The 17,501-nt window shown below is 40.8% G+C and overlaps 1 protein-coding gene across 6 annotated transcripts in view; it reads left to right on the top strand.

The window, feature by feature from the left end:
• The window catches only part of luzp1 (leucine zipper protein 1), a 56,739-nt gene that overhangs the window by 23,633 nt on the left and 15,605 nt on the right, over positions 1 to 17,501 (top strand). For 5 of the 6 annotated variants that reach the window (XM_004540396.3, XM_004540395.3, XM_076877243.1 and 2 more), the window contains one exon: positions 17,089 to 17,441. In XM_004540396.3, the coding sequence (XP_004540453.3) occupies positions 17,310 to 17,441 (132 nt within the window). In that variant the 5' untranslated portion in view covers positions 17,089 to 17,309. Of the gene's footprint in view, positions 1 to 1,711; positions 1,946 to 17,088; positions 17,442 to 17,501 lie in introns of those variants that run through there. The other variant, XM_076877242.1, reaches the window with a different exon arrangement.

The following is a 17,501-nucleotide window of genomic DNA, read 5'->3' as shown; positions in this document are numbered from 1 at the left end:
ATCTGTTCGGCCAGGATTCACTTGAAGCACCTCAGAGTTGCATGCAGCTCTCACCTGAAGCTGTTTATCATCTGGCAGATGACTAAGGTCAAAATCTACCACATCAGCAGAAGGCAAGTATTGCTCACCAACCTCTTCTTCCTCTGGCACACCCCTTATGAGCATCACCTCTGCTGTCTTTTCAGGGCGCTGCGCCCATTCCTTCAAAAGATTTATGTGCAGAACCCTGCTGGAACGTGGCTTTCCAGGGATGAACACTTGGTAAGTAGTGGACCCCAATTTCTTCTGAACCTCAAAGGGCCCTTGCCACTTAGCCAATAGCTTGTTGTTGTCAGTGGGGAGGAGCACCAACACCTTTTGTCCAGGACTAAAAGACCTCTGACGAGCTGCTCGGTCATACCAAAACTTCTGCTTCTGCTGGATTTTGGTCATATTTGACTGAGCAAGCTCACTCATTTTCTGCAGTCGCTCCCTCATCCACTGGAGTTTTTTCTGCTGACAATGGCCTTTGATGATACATCTGGGCTGATTTGGGGCCTTCCTTTGGCATTTTATTTGCATTACAGGTCCAAGGTTGCCCTTTCCTCCTGGCAGCTACAAACACTTCTGCCAGCTCAGCTGCCTTCGCTGCAGAAGACGGATTGTGCTCTCGAATCCAAACCTTTTGGCTGAATCCATTTCCCGTACAGGTCTTTAAGTCGAGTATACAACTCCTTAGGGTTCTCATCAAGCCTGACTTCCAGTGAACGGAATCGCTGCCTGTAGGTCTCAGGGTTAACATCATATTTGGACAAAATTGCAGCTTTAACTTTGTCATAGCTGAGAGAGTCATCAATATCCATATGAACGTATGCTCCTCTTGCCTTGCCCGTTAGCAGTGGTATTAATCGAAAAACCCAGTCTGTTTTTTCCCAACGATATGCTAAGGCAATGCGTTCAAATGTAGTCAAAAAATGCTCAATATCATCACTATCAGTCAACTTTTCCAGTCTGGGTTCATGCAATGAAAACTGACCTGATAATGACTGACTGGATTCAGCTTGAGCTTGAGGAGAACTAGGAATGTGAGGTAGCTCCCTTGACTCTGGTGACTCTGTGGTAGGTAATGGTAGCTCTGGTACTGGTGATGTCCGGGACTGCACCTCTAACTGTAAAAGCTGAAACTGATGTTGCAATGCTTTGAATTTTTGTTCTTGTCGTGCAGTTACCTCTTCTTGCCTTGCTTCCCGAGCCTCCTGTTGACCCATATGAGCTTGCAATATTGACATCAGATCTGACAGAGATGGCTCCCTTTCTTCAACCTCAGTGCTCTCCACCATTTCAGAGACTCCAATTTCCTCCTCAGCATCAGCTTCCTTCTGAACAGTTACTCCTTTCTTCCTTTCCACCTTTCCTCCCCGATGCATTTTTCTTTTTTTCTGGGGGTGAAAAAGCCTCAAAGAAAAAAAAAAACTGTGTCCTCAACTGGCAGATCCCACTGCTGCCACCAATTGTGAGGGACCAAGCAGCCAAAGCAAAGAGGACACAAGCAAAAATATCTTCAAAAAGGGTTTTCTTTATTTTAACCCTCAAAAAGTCCAAAATTAACAAAATTCAAAACCATACTTAGCAGGCCCATAAAACAGGTCAACTAAATATAACTCTACAAAAAGTAATTTCCAAAAACTTAAACAACAAAATGAGACACAACTTAACTCACAAACTGACCTAATTACAAAGACACATGAGGGTAGCTTTTATAATGATTTGGCCAAACCATTTGAACACAATAGGGGGAAAACAAAACACACACTAATATTAACTAAGCACAGAATAACCTAACTAAACCTAAAACACCCCTGCTCCTGGTAAGCCCATGGTTGGTCCTGCTGAGCAGGCATTTTGTCCCCAGAGTCCTCAGCCACGCCTTTTGCCCAGACAGGAAACAGCCACCGCCCAAACCCAGGTAACTCAAAGAAAGAGAAACATAATTAATATAACAAAACATTTTAGAAAAACCACACAATGTTACTATGTGCGCGCCTCATAATACCAGTGTTAGGTTTAACCAAATGATTAATGAAGAAAACTGCAAAGCAAAATAATAAAGTGAAAAATGGACTAATTTACCCCTGTGTGGCTGATGCCATCACAAGGATGTTCCAGAGTTCCTCCTCGCTGTTGTGCAATTCTCATAAGAAGCTGCAGAAAATATATAAAGGAGGCTGTGTGAGTAACTCAATCCAAGAAATGATATCTTCAATGAAGATCAGGTCACATTTTATTATGAGTCATAGCAGACAGCCAAAAGGATTCGCAAACTTTATCTTCAAACTTCATTCAGTGCTCAGTGGGTGTGTGTGGGTGTCTGCGTTCTTACGTCAGATTAGTCAGCAGACAGTGTGTATCACTGTCTTATCACATCTCCTCTGCTGTCTGCTCCCACAAGTGTATAAGGTCAATATGTGGCCAGGGCGTGTTCTGTGTGTCTAAACCGAGCTGCCATTAAACATGTTTATTATTCTGAATGGAAATCCTAAAACTGACCATTAAAACCAACATTAAAACAGGAAACTCTGAAGGCACTTCCCCATCCTATTAACATCTCTCACTTACAGGAGCATGATTCTTTTAATTTATGAATGATTTATGCTTTGCACTCAGTTTAGTTTATCATTTGTTTTTGTTTTTTTCCTTGATGTACTTTTGCAATCTGCAGTCACACGCTGCTCTTAGTTAGAGCGAGACGATCTGTAAGTACCGCATCATCCCACGGGGACGCACATCTCCTCTGAAACACATCATCATTTTACCTTCTGCTACATCTCCTCTTCTCCCTCTTTCTCTCCCCTCTTCCTGCAGCCACTGATGCATTCCTGCTGCAGTAATCCACTCTGTCATCTACCTGCTCTGCATTCTATACAGTCATTCCCCTTGTTTCTCTCCCTCTCTCTCATCTTAATCTGCTTTTTCTCTGTCGCTCTCTGTCATTGCTTCTCTTCCATTATTGCACACGTTTCACTCTGCACATTTATTTCGTCTGAGCTCCTCTGCTGTGTCTCTTCTCCCTGTGTCTTTCTTTTTCTTCTTTCTCCCCCTTCTCATCACAGAGCCACTGAGGTCTCCATTCAGCCGCAGCGGGCTTCTAATGCCAAGGCTCAGGCTGATGAAGCACTGCCAAGCTCTGCCAAGCAAACTCTGTGTGTGCGCGCGCCCTGTGTTAGGATGGGAAAACGGTGAATGAACAGGATGCGGAGCAGAAGGTGGAACGGCTGTATGTTAAGAGCTATTGATGTGTCTGAATGACTTGACCGTGATTGTCTATTAGCTACCGCGAGGCTTACGCTCAGAAAATTTCCAATTCATAATCGCAGGAGACTTTGAGGATCAGCTGTCATTTCCCCCTCTTGTCAGTGCAAGGGGAAGGACACAGAAGTGCAGCAGGAAAGCAGGGGTAATACAGTGAAGGTGACGGGAAGGAAATTGAAGGAAAGCAGTGACAGAAATGGGCGACTGGGGTGGGACATTTAGAGGTCACATGAAAGCAGATGATGGTAGCAGAGACTGATGACAAAGGAGAACAATAGCTGGGGTGATGAAAGAAAATGATGTATAGTAATCAATTATTATTGATGTCCTTGGCCTTTTTGGAGAAAGGACAATTGCTGCCTCTGTAGATTAGTTCTATTCATATAATTTCTTCATTAGTTTCATTAGTAATTGTCAATCACTTTGAGATCAATTCATGATTTCTTTATTGTGTAATTCCTTTATGTGAGTGTTTACACCACAAATCTTAAATGGAAATGCATTTTTGTGGCCCTCCCTGTAACACGTGGTGCAGAGTTACACGTTGCTCAGTTTGTCTAAAGACACTTTCCTCCCAGTGACACTGCAGAGCATTAAGTGCTATGTAAATATTTAAGTGTGTGAGCAAGGGAGGGCACGAGACCAGTCTGTGCCGAAACCAGTAAGAGTTAATATGGTTGACTAATTATCTCTTGTACTTCAGCATAAACATCAATTACTGGTATTTAAAATGTTAACAATGTGTTTTGCTGATAGGACACAGACTGTGTTGAGACATCCTCAGAAATGAATTAGTAAGGTTGATTTCTGTTCATCTGGACGCAACGTTTTCAGTGGGAGAAACGTTTCATCACCATTCTGATTCCTTCAGTCACAGCAGACTTCAGGTTTCCTCAGCCTTATGAACAGTACAGCTGCATAACAATCAAAACCAGCAGCACTGCATAACACTGAGCCACGAGATCAGTTTCATAATCATTGATAAGCAAATTGTTTTGACCCTTAATCAGCGGCCATGAGTGCTGTTTTCAGAGAATTGGGGAGAGGCTGCAATCACGCGATGGTCCGATAGTGAAAAGTGTGCTGATCCTTTGTGTCCGGAGGGGCAGAACAACCAAGACATGCATCTCAGTGGCTTACCAACCCCAAGGAATGGGTCCCTTGGTACTAACAGAGCAACAGTAAATGAATTTAAGTGCCAATAGGTAGAGCTGGGCGATATGAGATTTTTTCATATCACGATATGTTTTTTTCATTTCAGTCGATAACGATATCTATCACGATATAAGCCAAATAACTATATTTGTAAGATTTAAATGTGCCGTTGCTCACAAGTAAAATGTGAAATAATCAGCAGCTTGTTTTGATTTAAATATTTATTTCTCATAATAAGTTCAACAGGGTAGATGTACTTAAGGAACATGAGACTTTTTCAGATAAATAAAGGCAAATATTGCAAACTACACAAAAGGCAGCCGCTAAAGCGTTTAAGTTTCAAAATAGAACAAACGAAACAGACTAAATTGTCAAATCCACTTAGAAACAAAATATTAATTCTAAAAATAAATCTTAGTTTGTTTTACAGAAGAACAGACAAAACTGACTAACTTTTGTCAATATCAAATAAACTGAGAACTAAAAGGAAATTCTCAATCTCTCCTTGTTGTATAGCTGAGCTTTTCAAACAGTTTTAACAGTTACTTTAGTCTGACAAAAGCCGAATGACGAATTAGTGCTTCCATTCAGAGACTGAGGCTATGTCCACACGTACACGTGTGGAAAATCTCAGTTTTTGAAAACGGAGATTTTCCGTTTTCGTTTTAAAAAATAATCCCGTCCACACATAAAGGCAGAAATGAAGGAAAACGCTGCTATGAACATGCCAAAGCAGCAGGTGGCGCTAGATTCCTAACCGTGCAGAAATGTTGGCCAATCAGAAGTCTAGAAGCCTCGGTGGGAAAAAGTAAACAAAGCTGGGGCATAGAAGCAGAACCGAGTCGTATGTGTGGACGGACAGTAACTGTGTGTATATGTAAGCATTTAAACACTGCAGAGAGTAGAATTAACAGTAACAGTATTGTAGAAATTCATTTCACCGAAACAATAACGTGGCGCACAGTGTGACGCATGCACCAGTTTATTGTATTTCCAGACTTGTTTTCGGCACAATTTACAGTGCACGCTACTCTGTTTTTTGTCAGACTTGAAATAGCCGAAATACCTTCACACTACGGAACTTCTATGGCTCTTCCGTTCGACAATCTCTCCGGCATTGGAACCATCATCTGTTTTCTCTTCGGTCACGCTCGGTTGATTTTTCTAGTAGGCACACTCATTTCCTCCATTACGCGCTGGCTCCATTACCCGCTGGCTGCTTCCCAAACAAACACACGTGCGGCTTGGCACTTGTGCTGTACGTAACAAGTCACGCGACGTGACGCTGCGGCTGTGATTGGTTCGGCTCTGCGCTACTTAATTTGGATTGGCTGACCTTTTTTTTTTTTTTTTTTTTTTTTTTTTTATCGCGATAGCTTAATTTCTCTATCGAGTAAAAGTTATATCGCGATACATATCGTTATCGTTCTATCGCCCAGCTCTACCAATAGGATTGCAGGGAATTATACATCTGGGAAATTAAACAATCACTGGCTAAACGGATGAGCTACATTGTCAGACTGGACGCCTCAGTCTATTTACACCTACAGGCCAGTGGCCACTCTTTCAACTGATGAGGATTTGTACATGCTGGGCATGAAGGATTGCAGGTTTGCAGTTCATAGCCAATGTATGTGAGAAATGGAACGACCACTTGAACCCAGGAGCGAAGCCTAAGAGTACATCTTTACCTATTTACAATGCTGTGATTCCAGTCATTCCCCATTTTTCTGTGAAAAGTACTGATGGCCATTGGTAAATACTGATGACAATTTGCATCTCAATGATGTTGAAACTGAGCTTGTGGGTCATTGTTAGGAAATGGTGCTAGTTTCAGTCATTATGCAATTGTTCTGTTTTTAAGGTTAGGGAAACCTGTCAGCTGATACTCAAGAAGTCAGCCCAGCTGTCTCCAAACACAGTGGTAATGTGTATTTCAGAATAACACCACACAAGGATAGTATTTTAGATTTTGTAACATGTTCAGTTAAAGTTACTCAACCTTAATTCCAATCTTGATGTTGATCTTTTAAGTCATGCAGTTAGTTGAGATTGTATCCTTCTTCTTCTTCTCTATGTGAAATAGAGCCTGATCGATATATATGCTCATTGCTGGTCTGCATATATAATGGCTCATATATGAAGCAGACGAAAACAGAGTAATACAGAGCATACACCAAATAACACTGCTCGATTCTCCAAATGTTCAGTAAGCAGATGGATTCAGTTCTGTATCAGCAGACGAGGGAGAAAATACTTAAAACTTAAAGTCTAAATATGGAAAGAAGAAATGGTATTCATGACTCTAGCTCTCGCCTAACTTCTGCCTCCACTCATTCCTTTTCTGCATTGCTCACACTTGTTCACATAGTGTTGTCTCTTAACAAGTGTCATCATGTTGTGATGTTTTCACGTTCTCTTATCAGTGTTAAACGCTGACACAAACGCATTCCTTTAGCAGCAGTTCATCGTCACACACATCTTTGCGTATTCGCACACGCTCATTGCAGCATGAGGATTTTACCTGTGCGTGCTGAAATTGTTTGAACATCTGTTATTCTACCACAAAACTGCAGTTCAGCTCATTATAATCGAGGCTGATGCTTTAATGCTGCTATGACCTTTAGCCCCCTTGCTCTCAGGTCATGTATGCTATCAACCAACTGTGTGGATGACCCGTTGCAATTTAAATACTGAACAAACACCGAGAGAAAGTTGTGAAACTAAAGTGACTTGAGAACCGGAACTGATTTCAAAAAAGAGATTGAAAAAAGCACGAGAATAGGTTTGCCTATTAGATGTTTATTCATGCTATGCAAGCTTATTGAGAAAGCTCCTCTTTCTTTCTCTGTCTCTTTCTGTTCTCTAATCATCTAATCACAGCTTATACTAATTTCATAGTATGGTTTCACAGTGGCCAAAGTCTTCCCGTCACTTTACAAGTGGGACTTTCTAAGGTTTCATTTTCCTACGAGCGGCACACCCACACACCAATACAGACTGACCCATAAAATCTATTCCCTAATTCATTTCTGAGCATGTGGATTCCTATAATGGATTTCAGAATTAAAACATGCTGTTATTATCTTAATTAAAAGCTGTTAAATGTGTTACACAAAACTTCAGGAAAAAGTCGACAGCATGCTAACGTTTCAGACTGGTGGCCTTTGTGTGAGAGAGAATGGATATGTTGTTTTCAGTGCAGCAGTTTGGCGAGTATTTGATATTCACCATTTAAACTACATTATAGTGGTTTAATAGCACTGAATTAAATGAAAGGTGTATTATAACTGGATTTAAACACAGTTTATGACTCAGGTGTGCACAGCTCCGTTTCCATGTTTCTACGTTGTCGCTAGTTTAGTTTGGAGTCCGGCCTATATAGGATTTGTGGGACAGATATTGTCAGCAGTTGTTTTTATTATTATTATCATTATTTTGAAAACAGATTTATCGGCTGATTTGTTTCTTTAAGACACACGAGATGTAAATGCATTTCTTAAGATTTGTTATGTGTTATTTATTTACATTCTCCCCAACGCTGCTCACATCAAGTAGTAGTTGTGTTTGTGGTGTTCTAGATGTTTGTGTTTCCAACAGTGACATTGTCAAATGCCCTCTGGTGGACAAACTATGTAACGTCAATGCTCATAACATGGCTGAAGGGTGTTTCTGCCATCTCTTCTTTACTTATTTTTATTTATGTCGTGTTTAATGGCTAATATCACAGACAAATCAGCAGCAGCAGAATCCACTCTCTTCATAACAATGCCTACTCCATAAAAGACACTGGATCACATAGGAGTGCTATTTGGAAGGGTTGGTGACCTCTGAACCCAAGCATGGAGGATAACATGCTAAGGGCATGATTCCTTAGAAGTAGGAAAATATTTCTCTGGAACTATGTGGCAACTCAAATTGGACATAAATTTTGACCAGAACATCAAAATGAAGGTTTTTCTAAGCTCGCCTTTGTCTGAAATACAAGTGTCCATACACACAGCTATTTACATATGTCAGTGATTTAAGGCACTTTCTAACTTTGGAAAAAATTAAGTATATGTTCTCTTCAGCTGGGTGTGTGTTTAATAGTGCTCGTGGCTATTGATCAATGGTCTTGATCAATGGTCATGACAATTTGCATATTAATGATCAAGGAACTGACCTCACAGCCCATTGTTCGTTCAGTGGGCTAGTTTCAGCTAACGTATCTCCCGCTGAAAATGCTACGTCCAGATGAACAGAATCAACTTTTTGGGATTTAGTTACCTGGATGATTGAGCAAGACAAAGAAATATGTTGGGTTATACAGATGTCTATCAGAGTGTCTGAAAGTTAGTCTTTAGTATCAAAGGTCTTTCGTATCAAAGGACTTTACAAATCAAAAAGTTGGACTGGGAACAAGTATGCCACACTTTTTCTTCATAATAAGAATGTACCACGTGAGCAAAGTTTATAGAGTTGATAAGGATCTTAAGGATATTAGGCTCATTGACGAATAGGCAGGCTATGGATATGAGTTGATGCACACAAAGCAGTTAACTTTAATGCTCATTTTCTGAATGCTTTTTGTGAAGGACTAAATACTTTGAGCAATTCTTCAACATACTGGATCTGTTCTGAAGCTGAGACAGAAATGGGATCGAAACATCCTCAGTTTAGCTTTTCTGGATCATGGATCACCCATGTGGACCTGCATGTGCCTGGCTAAAGCAGGTTAGCATGGTAAAAGCTGTAATGTTCAAAGCTATCTATCGCAGTTACCTCCTTTAGATTATAATGACAACATTCATCAGTTGGGGGTAGCGTTTTGCCAATGGGCGTTTTGAAATGTAACTTTTGATACTACTTTTTATAACTGTACCTCAATTTCCCCACCGACCTCTGCCTTTTTAGCAGGTCACCATCGAAAATAATGGCTTCTCCGGTTAAATAAAGGTTACATTGATTGTCTTGTGGCATAGTGTGGTATTGAAATGAAAGTACCACCCGGTTCAGCTTCAGTTGATATCCCTACAGCACATTACACAGTGGACATAAAGTCATACGAGTGGTTTCTTCTGCCGTTAGCTTGAGTTAAGAAGGTTACAGACTTTTTTTTTTTTTTTTTTTTTTATAAACACAATAATTTACAAAAAGTGCCTCCTGAAGATCATTCACGTAACGAGTGAACGGAAAATATATTTTTTGTTTTGATCTGATTATGATCAATTTATCAGGTCTGCGGTAAAGAGATCTTTTTTTCCCCCCTGTTTTTATTCTTCCCCTCTAAAGAAAAACCGAGGTATGAACTGAAACCACATCCCAGAATTGAAGTATAAACTGACCAGTAGTTTTGGAGAAGCCAGTCGGCCAGTTGGCAGATGTATCATTGTGGCCTTTTTTTATTAGAAGCTGCCTGATCGGAGTAGGCCTGGTTCTTCTAATTTGTCAGCACTGACACTGATTTATAGCAAGTAAAGAGACAGCTCTGTTTTTAATATCCGTGTGCTCTTGGGGATCAAAGAATCCATGCATTTTTGAGATATTTTGTGTTTCTGTTGAACTAACTAGATTTAAGTTGCTCCAGATCTCCTTGGCTGCAGATCTGCCCGAGGACAAGTTAGCTACTGACTGGCTAGTATTTTCGGGTGCTGAGTTTTAAATAGAGCATCAAATATACTTCCCCTGCCTCTCTCCTTCTGTGTTGCAGCAACAGTGACTTGTGGATGTAATCCTGATTTCTGTTGGAAAACATGCTACAATTAACTGTTTGGCCATAAAGATTAGGAGCAGAGCCGAAAGAAAAAAGCTCTGGGAGCTTTGAGTTGAATTCAAAGGCACAGCTTCAATCAGGTCATAACCAGAGAAGCCAAAAATGTAGTACATGTTTGGAACAGCAATACTCTTCCAACGAGTCTGACAACTCCTCTTGCTTTTTTTCACTCACCCTGCCACATCTGTCTTACCCTCTCTTCCACCTCTTGTGGGCTTTCTCATCCACATCCTCCCTCTTTCCCCTCCCTCTCATCTTCTTATCATGCCCATCCTCACAAGTGTAGTGGTGGTTTAAGCCCCAGCAACAAGGCCCTTGATGTAGACAGGGGAGGGGAGGGGATAAGAGACCTAGAAATGGGTATGGGTTACTAGGCTCACAGGGAAGAGGATGGTTACTTTTCACCAAAGCTTTCAAGCTAAAACTGACGGACTGAGAAATGTGGGTCACAACCATAGACTGGTCACAAGCAGAACTTTTACTTATCTTAAGCATAACTTTTGACCACCTTTCAGCTGGACAGACCTGATACTGATACTCAGAAAAATACTCGATGCAATTTTTGATACCAAGGGGGATAAAATTAAGTAATGGGGGTTGATTAAACAAAGATTTGAACAACAATTGTCCATACAGATGTTATAGTTGCTACAGTGTTGTTTATTTTCTGGTTCTGTCTAGTTGCCAGTAAACTTTTCTCACCTTCAATCTGGCGCTTTAACTGAAACATAACACTTTTTGCAAACAAATGATTGTGTTATTCTGTTAAAATAACAGTCTGTTGTGACTGATAGGATTTTCTGTTTAGCTTCAATATTAACATTATTGTTTTATTACTAGCCAAAGCCGCTGATGATGACCTAATAGATTTATTGTGGGTAACTGCTAATCGTTGCATGGCTAGCATTAATCTGTTTGCTGGCCACATTAAGAGTTATGACAACGGTTTAATACTTCAGTCTTGTTGAAATGGGAGCTTTACTGACCTCTCGAAAGGCCTTATAAATGCCAGGGTGTGAGTCTTAAAGATGCTTCTAGTGTGATAGCATTTTTTATTATTATTAATTAGTAACAGACTATTAATTTTTCTAATTATCCTACTCTGTACACATGCAATCTATAGTACCTGCACTACTGGGGGACAAAAGTAATACCATCCCATTTTATGAATTTTGGTATCAAAAGGTAACATAAGTATCTGTTCTGGCGATATCGCTATAACCTTTTTATAGTGTGACAGATGGCAGATTATGCATTTTTAGACTTCTTCTGTCCTTTCCTTTTTTGTTGCTCTCCATCTAACTAACAAATGTTGGTTTTTCACACTATCCAAAGTCTGTGCAACTTGAAGTTGAAGTTAATTTTACATCTTAAGAAAAAATACATTTATACAGTTGCTGAGTAATTCCATCACCTACCAATCTTTGGAAGAATTAAAAAGAAAAACCTGACGTATCACCTTACCTTGTTTTAAGGGGATACAAAATCATCACTAAGATGTGTTTTAACATTGAGTGATGTTCTCCTGACATACAGACAGCATCTGCTTTGTCTTTATGGTTGTGGTTAACTGCCATGTCCCCTTACATAAACATATCTATTTTTCTACTAGAGACGACGTTCTCTTTACCCACTATTTCACCACATTTCAGTACTTATACTGTAAATTGCCATTTCACTCTGGCGCTTAAGGAAAAATCCAACTTGCTATTCCCATCCCACTTCAGCTTTTCCTATTGAACAAGCTACACCGACCTTAGCTCCTTATCCGTTTTTCTGCTGAAGAGCAACACTGCCTTTCACTTCTTTACCATTTTTCCAGAAGTGGTGCAACACTGAAAGGGTGAAAGAAATGGAGAAAAAGCAACATGACAGCACAGGAAACCAAACATTATGGGATGCCGGTTTTCTCTTTCTTGGAAAAACGGAAAAATGCAGGCCAAGCATCAGGTCTCTCCACCATCTTGTGGCTTCCACTCCTGCGCCAGCATCCTTCCACTGCAGTTGTCCTTTCACTCACTCACTGGACACACAAAATACACGATACATGTCACACATTTAAATATTCAAACTGGCAACAACCCCCCTACATGAAGATGTGGTTGAGGCATTTTGATTGGACTGGAGCCCTTCTTTAACTACCGTGTATGAGGCAGAGAAGCTTCAGGCCCATAAGTTCCAACCCAATGTCAAGTGCAACAGAGAGGTGATTTTTTTTTTCTTTCTTTCCTTCCTTCTCTTTTTCATGGAGAGAACAGAATGTACTGAAGGCAGCAGGCAGGCAGGAAGAGAGTGGCTAAAGCCTTAATGATATGGTGTATGATTGTAACCTTGGAGTGTGTGCGTGCGTGTGTGTGTGTGTGTGTGCATGTGCGTGTGTGTGTGTGTGAGCACAGGCAGAGTGTGTGGACCTCCTCTACAAAGCTTTACTTCTGTATCCTTCTGCTGTTCTGTGACTCCTCAGAACAACAGTAGTCCTGGGAGGCCCCTCTGCTTTCACCTCTTCTTTTTCTCACCCTCTTCTCTCGTACGTCACTGTTCGGCCCTCCCATTGCATCTTCATTCGTCTGTTGAACTGGACTGATTCTTATTTTCTCTTCCTTGTTGCTCAGAAATTGATCATCATCAGATGCAGATGCAGCTTAGGCCTGCTGGGCTGCTGGGTTATTAATACGCTGGTGCGAACCTAGGCGAGGAAATAAATAGTTACTATAATTTTTACTATTGACAAATTTTTCCCTTTGTTCCCCTTGTGTAATATAAAAATTATGCTTTTTTTTTTTTTTTTTTTTAGCTGTATTCCCTGCAGGTGGCTGAATTGTTAAGATAGAAGAAGCTGTTCAACTTCTTGCCATTTGATTGCAGAAATTGGCACATTTAATTCTGCAACTTACAGTTATGACGTTTCTTGCCCATTGAAGGCACAGGTTTAAAGCCTGTATTGGCTTTAAAAAAGAATGGTCTCTGCTACAGTTGTGCGTGCATTGTGTGTTGTTAATTCATGTGTATTGATAACAATGCCTTGACCATTTCACTTCCTGGTCAAATTCTTTGTCAGTTTACTTTGTTAAAACCTGACCAGTTTTCAGAATGGGGAAAAAAATGTCCTGTGTAGCTTCAGAGCTGTCAGAAAACATGCTGGCATTAAGAAAGGGAATTGATCAGCTTGTAGGTCTATGTTTACGGTGTTTCACTTGAATCCCATATACCCTGAGGGCTGAAGGTAACTGCCTGCTTGAATTGATTGGTAATTCAGTCATGCCTTGGTATCAGTAACACTGTGACCTTGGGTTTTTACCTTCACATGTTCCTGGTTTATTATTCCTTGCTTTCCCAACAGCTATCCCCATTTCACCGGAACCACCTTCCATTCATTCTTGTCCGTTTTAACACTAACTCTCTGACTTCCCTTTATTTCTAAAGAACCTCAGTGACTTATTCAGATGGCGTTTACGGTACTCGCTGAACTCGTGTTGCAATCAACAGTTTCCGTGCCCTCATTTTTGTAACAACAGCAAAATAGAGCATGAAGGTCAAGTAGTGGACATCCTGTCCACGTTTCAGGGAAGTGGAAGAGGCCGGCATCATATAGCGACTGGTTGAGCGCTCTCCTCATATACAGTCCTATATCAGAATTGGGTCAGATAGTTGCAGGAGTTACCCAGGTTTATCATGTAGTCAGAACAATGCAACCATTGCAGAAGAAAATGAATGGGAGGAATGTGTTCAGAAACCAATGACTGAAATATCTGGTTACCAATTGTTCCGATTGACCTGATCATCTGAGCAGACGGGCTTTTAAATATACTCTCTGTGGCTGGGCCGTAATTTATAAACCGTGTTCAACTTAGGAATACACTTCTGCGAAAAGAAAGAAATGGCCAAGGACAGCTTGTCAGTGTCCCGGATAGGAGCAGACAAGGTAGCATGAGGGACTGCCAGTGCCCTGGTTAGTCCATCATTAGGAATGTGTCTACATAAAACGGGTCAGTTTCACTGCCTCAAAGCTCCTGCCCCCATCTAGGTTTTCCATAATTGTCAAACAAAGCACAGAACAGGGGAATGAAACTTGGAGCTGAGTTCAGAATACCTCAGCAGCCCCACTCCTGCCCTACTTCCTTCCCTCTTTATCCTCCCTTTAGCATGTTTTCATGTTCTTGGCTGTACAGAATATCCTACTGACTTATGAGTAGCCAGTTGTGGAAAAACAAAGGAATATAGAGACATAAATGGAGTTTTAAAAGTGCTTATCTGATCTGGATCTTGGATTGCAAAAAAAGGAATGCATGGTCTTTAACTAAATACTGCTTGGATTCTTCTTTTTCATTCATTCATACAGTAATTTCTTTAGTGCTCACTTTTGGCTTCCCCTCTCTTCCTCATCTTGTTTCTGCTCTCCGCCTTTCACCCACTAGCCTTTTCTTTCCCTCTTGTCTTGTCCTGAACATGGATAATGAGGCCCCAGGCCTGCCATAAGTGAATCATGTATGTTGATTGGTTTGGCAGAAGCAGGCCCTTGCCAGAGTCACTTTGCACGCACTGCCACCCCTTGAAAGCGTTCTGTTGGCCGTGCTGGTGTGCGTGTTAGAGAGAGATGAAGGGGAGACATGAGGGAGAGAGGGAGGTAGAGAACTGGCAACGAAATAAAGAGTGAATGAGAGGAGAGCTAGGCAGCCTGCCAAGACAGGAGTGTCTGGATCTAACAAAACACATTTATTAAGCAGGACAGGAGCTGCTTTTCGGGACCAGATTTGGACACTAAGTCAGGATTTGGGATTATGTTAAAGATAAAGTTAAAGATAAAATTATTTAAAAAAAAAAAATAAATGTGTTGGATTGTTGGTCATGATCATAGGATCACCAAACTGGTCATATCTACCTAGTTTTGCTGTCTAGAGCCTGAGGCGCAGAGTGTCATTTACTGGACTTCTTGTTTTTAGCTAGGTTTATCTTTCCTGCTTTGTGCTGAAGTCTACAGAGTTGTCTTGAACCTAAATATTTTTGTCAGAGTGTCTGCTCTGTTTTTAATAGATCGATGGGAATTTCTCTGTAATTTTACTCTGCTGGAAGGGGATCAGTCGGGACAGCTTTGGAATAGAGCGACTAGCTCTAGACAAGAGAGATAAATTGGTCTACAGCTCACTTAACAAGCCACAGCTGAGTAATGTCAGTGCATCAAAAGTGACTTATAGAGTAAGGTGTTTTGGCATTCAAATAGACAGCTAGGCAAGCAGTTTTCGCTCCAAATTCTTCCATTTGTCTTCCTTCATACTAAGCCCATGTTCTTTATTTCCTCAGTGTCTTACACTCCAGAGAGAAGATTACCAAACCACTAGACCTCATGAAAGTGAAAAATAATTAAAACCCTACAGCCAAAGCCTTTGAGTCCACATTGTGCTTTGTCATTAAGTAATTTTTGCTATACTGACTTTCAAAGCTTACTGCTTTAGTTTATGTTCAACAAGACATTTTATGAACTGCGGGCTGAGCGGTTTGGGTTTTTTACACCATCTGAAACTATAGAAAATATATTATTCTGTCTTGGCGCAAACCACTACGACATGTTTTACCATACTGTATACCATCCACATACGTGGTTCAAAGAGGTGAAATATGTTTGGTGAATTTACTGCACCGGTTGATGTTTTGCAGCAGTAAAAGTTATCTGCTTCAAAAGCAAACTGCAGTAGTCTTTTTATGTAGTGGTGTGTAGCTTCAGACGGGCTGCCTGAGCTGAATGTGGGGTAAGGAAGAGAGACTGCTGATTGTCAGGGGATTAATAAATGATGATGTTGTGCCCTGCCCTTAGGTCGATTTTCTTTTTTCTTTTTGCCCTGGTCAGAATCATTGGGGGGAAGGGACGTAATAGGGTCTAGAAGCACAAGCAGGAGAACTCACTGCTTGAGTCATGATTGACTTAAGTGTGTTGACAGTTAGATTAACCAAGACTCTGCCTACAGTCAGACTGTAATGTGCTAATATTCTGTGTTCTCATCGCACTGAGCCATGCTGAGCTTGCAGTTAGGACTCCCACTCTATTTTTACATCTTTGTACTAACAACAGAAAGGCAAAGTGATGTAAATATCCCTATTGGCAAGAATTACATTATTTTTTAATTGTCTAATCTGCACTTATGTTGGAGATAATCAAAACCTCCTTGTCATAGTGTTCTCTTTTTAATCGTTACTGTCTGAATGGACTATGAATGGTGTAGTGTTGAGACAGACCGGTAATGTAGTGGAGGACGCTGGTGTTATTGAGATATGCCACTGTCAGCAAAAGCAAGCAGGCAAGAATCGATATACGGTAGGATCAAGAGCAGGGACTCAGCATTGTTTGTGTGGGTGTGGGAGCATGTGGAGATGTACTAAAAACCTTGTCATCCACTCACATCCTTTAAATTATGGGCAAGATGAACTGTATGGTAGTTTAGTGGCAAAAGGGAAGGGAGGCATAGTTATGGATTATGTTTGATTATCAAAGTAAGGAAGTGTATTTTTGATACAATTTTTCAAATATGAAAAGATCAGCTGACTTTATGGTTATTCAGAAAAAAACAATTTCTCATTATGTTGCACAGTTGTTATATCGACCTGTAAGTGTGAATTAGGGTGTGTGTGTGTGTGTGTGTGTGTGTGTGTGTGTGTGTGTGTGTGTGTGTGTGTGTGTGTGTGTGTGTGTGTGTGTGTGTGTGTGTGTGTGTGTAATACATGACTTGTGTGTGGCCTGTCCTTATATGGTCTCCATGTGCGTGTGGCACAGGGTTCAGTGAGCTAATTTCTATGTTCTCTGACTTACTTCCTGTACTTACTGTGTTACTTTTGAGAATACAAATGGTTGTCATTGTGAAATTAGAGATGACTAAGTGTTCTCTCTGTGCCTCCTACAGATGAGATTTGTCTGCTGAAAACCACTGAGGGAATTTTGAAGTCTTAAAGAGACGGTGGCAAAACGAATCAGAACAGCCTAACAAGAAAAAGGAGCTTTTCCTTGACAGCCTAAAGAACTTGGTAGCACAACGGCACAGATGTGGACTCCCCAAGAGATTTTCATCAGATAATCTGGACAACATAGAAACTTGGTCGATACAATAGAAAGAAATCTGGAACCATGTCAGATCATAAAGACATGACCCATCGCCACCTGAAGCACAAGCTGCAGAGTCTTGGCCGAAGACTTGATGAACTGGAAGAAGCAACAAACAAGCTACAGAAGTCTGAGGATGAGCTTCTTGACCTACAGGTAAGTTGTTGTGACAGTGTGTGGAGGGTTGTGTGTGTTTGTGCATCTCAAAAGAATGAC

This window comes from Maylandia zebra, linkage group LG19 (assembly GCF_041146795.1).
Source record: "Maylandia zebra isolate NMK-2024a linkage group LG19, Mzebra_GT3a, whole genome shotgun sequence".
NCBI classification, from domain to species: Eukaryota; Metazoa; Chordata; class Actinopteri; order Cichliformes; family Cichlidae; genus Maylandia; species Maylandia zebra.
The sequence above is the reverse complement of the archived record's forward strand: the minus strand, read 5'-3'. Positions and strand labels throughout refer to the sequence as shown.